This window comes from Pseudonaja textilis, chromosome 2, assembly GCF_049901715.1.
Source record: "Pseudonaja textilis isolate UNSWEBS1 chromosome 2, rPseTex1.2, whole genome shotgun sequence".
Lineage (NCBI taxonomy): Eukaryota > Metazoa > Chordata > Lepidosauria > Squamata > Elapidae > Pseudonaja > Pseudonaja textilis.
This window is the reverse complement of record NC_141991.1, coordinates 157,587,247-157,593,246: the sequence shown is the minus strand read 5'-3', so window position 1 is coordinate 157,593,246 and position 6,000 is coordinate 157,587,247. Positions and strand designations below refer to the sequence as shown.

At 42.1% G+C, this 6,000-nt stretch overlaps 1 protein-coding gene across 1 annotated transcript in view; it reads left to right on the top strand.

Annotated features, from left to right (window-relative positions):
* Window positions 1–1,381: 1,381 nt before the first annotated feature.
* Window positions 1,382–6,000, top strand: part of POLQ (DNA polymerase theta) — a 48,625-nt gene continuing 44,006 nt past the window's right edge. Inside the window, exon 1 of the mRNA XM_026713234.2 lies at window positions 1,382–1,538. Coding sequence (XP_026569019.2) covers window positions 1,382–1,538 — 157 coding nt within the window. The remainder of the gene's footprint in view (window positions 1,539–6,000) is intronic.

Below are 6,000 nucleotides of genomic sequence, written 5' to 3'. Positions count from 1 at the left end.
GTCCCTACTCCTGAGCAAAATGAAGGTGGGCTCTTAGCCACCTAAAAGAGCAGAGCAACATTCCAGCCCTCCTCATCCTGCGGTTGCAGGAGATGGTATAGCTTGGATGACTCAACTGTACGTGCAGATTTTAACATCTCTCTTGGAGATACTATCATGTTGCCTGTTAGAGCAGTTATGAGGAGAAACTATGTTGATTGCAAGAACAACAGGTAATAGGAAAAATAAGCCACCAGGACTGGAAACCAAACATAAGAATGGTTGCAGGAATTGGGTATGTCTAGTTTAATGAAAAGAAGGACTAGGGATGACATGATAGCAGTGTTCCAATATCTAAGTGTCACAAAGAAGAGGTCGTCGACATTCTCTAAAGCGTCTGAAGGCAGAACAAAAAGCAATGGAGTAACACTAATGGGCAGAATGACTGTTAGAACAAATAATCAGTCGAACAATTTGCTTCCAGAAAACATGGGTGCTCCAATATTGGAGTTTTTAAAGAAGAGACTGGACAACCATGTCTGAAATGGTATAGACCAGGGTTTCTTGCTTGAGAGGGAGTTGCACTAGAAGATCTCCAAGATCCCTTCCAATTGTTGTTCTGTTAGATACATTCAGTGATAACATATTAACATTTATGTATAGGATTTGTTGATCTTCCCTTTATATGTAAGCAAATGAATACATTTAAAACAACATAGCCTATATCCCCTGCTTTAATTTCGCCCTTGTAATCAGAAATGCTTACACAAAATACAAGTATTTTAAAATAGCATATGTCTGCGTCCTGCGATGAAGACGAAATTTTAATGTCCATGCATTAGGAAAAAAGAAACGGAACATTACAGGCCTGCTAAAGGCGCAGAGCGATTGCTTTCGGAAGTAGCTCCCTTCTCAGTAACTTTAGCATGTGTGGATTTAAACGCTCAGAGTCAATAGGCTGCATGATGCGGCTTGAGGAATTCTGGGAATTGAAGTCCACACCTGTTAAAAGCTGAGATTGAGAAACACTGGGCTAAAGGGAGGCATTCGTTTTTGCTGCTTTTGAATTTACGTGAGCACCAAAGTTTAAGGCAAGGGTATTCAAACTTGACAGCTTTAAGACTTGTGGACTTCAACTCCCAGAATTCCTGAGCTAACATGACTGGAGGAGGAATTCTGGGAGTTGAAGTCCACAAGTCTTAAAGCTGTCAAGTTTGAAGACCCCTGGCTTAAGGGGAAGAGAGGAAGTTTGATCAAATGCTGGACGCACTCGGGTATCTGTACCGATGCTAGGACTTGCGCAATTGCGAATGAGATGCGTGTCCGCAGTTCCTGGAGCTTTTATGGGGAGTCGCCAGTAAAGGACGACACTTCCGGACACTTTGAACGGTTTGGCGGGAGGATGGCGGTGGAGGGCGGCTACCTGGAAGAACCGAGGCTGTGGGTCCTGGAGGCAGCCATGGCCCCCTTTTCCCCCCGTGAAGAGGCCACCAGGGGCCCAGTGCTCACCCCACCTGCCGGTTTAGAGAGCTCCAGAGGCCGGACTCGCGGCTTGCAAGGTAAGCAAGATTTTGAACCCGTAGCCGGGCGGATTCAGTTCAGTCTCAAAGGGATGAGAAAAATAAGAAATATATTTGTGAGCTGAACGCCTGGGAAAACTAATGGCTAGAAAGGTTTATTAGTAAGACTTCGTTGCAGGCGATGCATGCTAAGCCTGAGCTTAGCCAGGGATGAATTTTTTGGTTACAACTTTTGCTGACTTATTAAAATGTCAAATGGTCATTGTGATATGGGACTGCAGAAACATGTCCTTTTACGCACTAGCGTAAAAGAGAGCTTCTCAAAATGACTACTGTTTTCTACACATGGGAATTCTTAAAATCAATTCAATAAATGATAGTTGTTAAATTTTATTTAAATTTTATTTAAATTTTATTTTATTAATTTTATTTTTATTACCATAGTACACATTTTCCTGAATTGTCATAAGGCAGAAGATTTATTTTTGCAGCTAATGTTTACATGCAAATTTCTAACCATTAAATAAGATTTCTGCTCTATGTTTCTCTTTTGTATGATTTAAAATTGAATTTAAAAAAATCATTTATGCAGTATTTCAGGGGACATATTTATGTTATCACATCTGCGAAGACACCTCAATTCAAAATGAATTACAGTACCTTTTTAATAATTTCTAAATTCTGCTTTATCAAACTAGTTCATTCTCTGGAAAACATTTTGTTCTATTAATTGATAAACAAAAGCATTATGTGATAACTTATCTGTCAGATTAATTTTGCATCCCTCTAACAAGTGGTCATCATAGATTCAGGATAGGCACTTTTCTCAAAACTAAAGGATACAGTATATGAAGGGCCTTGTGAGTTAGAGATTGCATATTTACACGTGCATACATAGAAAAAGAACAGTTGCACACTAGGATCCCATACCTTGATACAACTGCAGTTGCTCAGAAGATACAGATGCTAGCTAGTTCAAATGTAGTGGAATTTAATAAAATTGGGAAAAATATTTTGAAGACCTAAACAAGTTGATATTAAAATTTGTATGGCAAGGGAAAAAGGTGAGAATAAAATTAAAACTGTTACAAGATCTTAAAGGTAGAGGAGATTTGATCTTCCAGATTGAAAGTTATATTACCAAGCATCAGCACTTTCGTGGGTGAAAGTGTGGGTCAATCTGAGAAATATAAGGCTATTAACATTGGAAGGTCACGATTTCCAACTGGGATGGCATGCCTTCTTATGGTATAAGAAGGGTAAGATACATGGCTACTTCCAGAGGCATCACAGTAGAAATTCACTATTACTAGCATGGACCAAAATTAAACTATTTGAAAATGCTAGGATGGTTATCTATAATAGAGGCATGGATATATCCCAATGTCATAAATATGGATAAAATTATAAGATATAAGGACCTATTAAACGAAAGGGGAGAACTAAAAACACAGCAAGAATTAAAAAGATTAGGAATGGACCTATCATAGTGGCCACAGTTGCAAATACAATCTAGGTACGAAAAAAAGGCAGGAATATGGGTTTTACAACGAACCAAATGAGCTAGACCTGATATTAATGGGAACAGACCAAAAATTAATTGGGAGGATATACAATTACTTATTAACTCACAAATTGGAAGAAGAACAAGTAAAAAATGATGATAATTTGGGCTAAGAATTTTGGCTACACATGAGATCTGGATAGGTGGGAGAAATTATGAAATAGGAATCATAAACTTACAATGTCAATAGCATACAAAGAAAACCTCTATAAAATGTTTTACAGATAGCATTACTCACCTGCAAGATTAGTGAACATGTATAAAAACAAAAAAGTTAAATGTTGGAAATACAATCAGACACCAGGTTCATATTATCATATGTAGTGGACATGCCCCGAAGCCAAAAAATATTGAAAGAAAATACACACATGCTGGAAAATATGATAAGACAACAAATATATCTGAAACCTGAGACATTTTTGCTGGGCATGATTCCAGGAAATTATAATAACGATAACATGTATTTGGTTCTACACATCCTAACAGCAGCTAGGATTGCATATTTATAATGTTGGGAAAACCTAGAAACCCCTGCAAACAATATTATCAAAAAAATTCTGGAATGTGCAGAGATGGATAGGTTAACCCTAAAAATTAAAGGAGAACTATAACGTGGGAGCTATTCTATAAATGGTTAAATGACAGATATTGAGGTTAGAGGAGTGGAATTACATGAAATATGGTTCATAGGAGAAAGAAAAACAGATGAGTGAATATTTCTGATGGTTATATAATTGATACTACAATGGAAGACAATATATGTTATATGATTGATGTTAACATATTTGTTTATATATTACTGCATATTTTTATATATATATATACTATGGGGGGTGGGAACAACTTCATCACTTTGTATATGTGATCTGCGCGCCTAAATTCTCAGATTCAGAATCCTATTTGATGCTACCACTTCATCTTTCAGTAAAAGAATTCTTTCCTCTAATTTATGGAGTCTAAGTATTTCTTTCTTGGATTTTGAATGGAGCACCGACTCTGAATCACATCACCAGCCCACCCGGAGAAAATATCCAGTTTCCTTCCGAGGGGATTTGATGTCATTTCATCTTCAGCTAGTGATCAGGAGGATCTAGGAGCTGGGGGGGGGAGGATCTTTGCTGATACCGGAGGTGCCAGCAGCTGAATTGCTAGCGGACCTCACCCTGGAAGAGGTTCCAGCTGAGAAACCCAGATGGTCGTTGGGAGCTGGCTAGAAAGATCCCGAGGATCCCCCCCTCTCCTGGAATCACCATTACCCGAAGGCATGGGAGAGAGGAGCCATGGCAAGAGAAGGAAAGGAGAGAATTATTACTGGATCAAGCCAGGCATCTTCTTAATGAGGCATTTGGACAGCCCCATGCCGCATCAAGGTATGAAAGGGAAGGGGGAGCAAGTTCAGCCAGAAGCAGCCAAGCTGCCCCTACCCCCATAATTCAGCCTGCACTAGCGCAGCAACCAGCTGCAGCCCCGGGGGGCCCAGCGGGAGGTGTGATCCCTAGAAGATGCAGAGCTCTCAAACTGCCTCCGTTAGAAGTGAAATTTGGGGGAAATCCCAAAGACTTGGGTTTCTTCTTAGTACAAGTTTGGAGCTATATGGAAGAATACGGGAAAGAGTTCACCTCTGAAGCAGCCAAAGTGAGATATGTTACCAGGGCCCTGGAGGGAATAGCTGCAGAATGGATGGTGACTTTGTACAATGATAACTCACCCCAACTGCTGAACTATAACGTATTCATGACCGCGCTGCGGGCAAGATTTGAGGACCCGCTGGTGGAGCGAAAGGCCAGGATCAGAATGAAAACCATAAACCAAGGCAGGAGGTCAGTGGCCAACTACACCCAAGAGTTTAGACAACTGGCGTGCCATATCCGAGGCTGGTCCCAGGGAGCCCTGATAGAAGCATACAAGGATGGGCTAAATGAAGACGTATACCAGAGGTGCATTTCCAGAAGGGACCCCAATGATTGGCAGATGTGGTATTTGCTGGCAGAAGAAGTGGAAATAGATATGACCCGAAGCAGATGCCGGGGGGGCTCTGGATGGAGCAAGCCGTCCCCCCCATGTTTCTAAGAGGCCCCAAAATCCCCAAAGGGAGGAGTGATGGCAAGATCCAAATCCACTGCCTGTTTCTGATGTGGGAAGGAGGGCCACCGGATTGCGGACTGCAGGGTCAAGCTGGATCCCAAGGGCGTGCATAAAGGAGGAGGAAACCTGAAAAAACCCCAGCCAAGCTTCGCGAAACTGCGCTAAAGACGGGGGAGTTTGTAGAGGTCGCCCCTCCAGGAAGAGAGGAGCTGGGACTTCCGACCTCCCCTGAAGAGAGTGAATCTGACTCGGAAGACGACTTCATGGTAAGTCCAAACAAAAGCCCCATGACCATTCCAGTAAGACTGAGGGTGTCCACTTCAGCGGCCGAAGGGGAGATGCTAGCCTTGCTAGACTCTGGGTGCACGAGATGTGTAATCAACATGAAAGTAGTTGAGGAAATGGGCATCAGGCTGAGAACTTTAGAAATGCCCATAGCCTTTTGCCAATTGGATGGATCAGTGGCGGGAGGTTGCCCTGCATGTTTTATAACGGAACCCCTAGAAATGACCATGGGAGAGCATAAAGAGACTGTGTTTTATTGTGGCCCCTGGGATGGAGCAACCGTTAATACTGGGATTGCCCTGGCTCCGGAAGTGGAATCCCCATGTGAACTGGAGGAAGGGGTCATTGCGCATATGCACCAATCAGCGACTGGAAGGGGAGGGGCGATCCCAGCAGAAGCATCAGAATCCGGTTGAGCTAGCCTCCACAGGCACCGAGGACTTGGAGGGGGAGGAAAAAATTCCAAAAGAATATTGGGACTTAAAAGAAGTGTTCAGCGAAAAGGCTTCAGATGAGATTCCCTCTCATCGGTCAATAGATTGTAGTATTGAAATTTTGCCTGGGGTG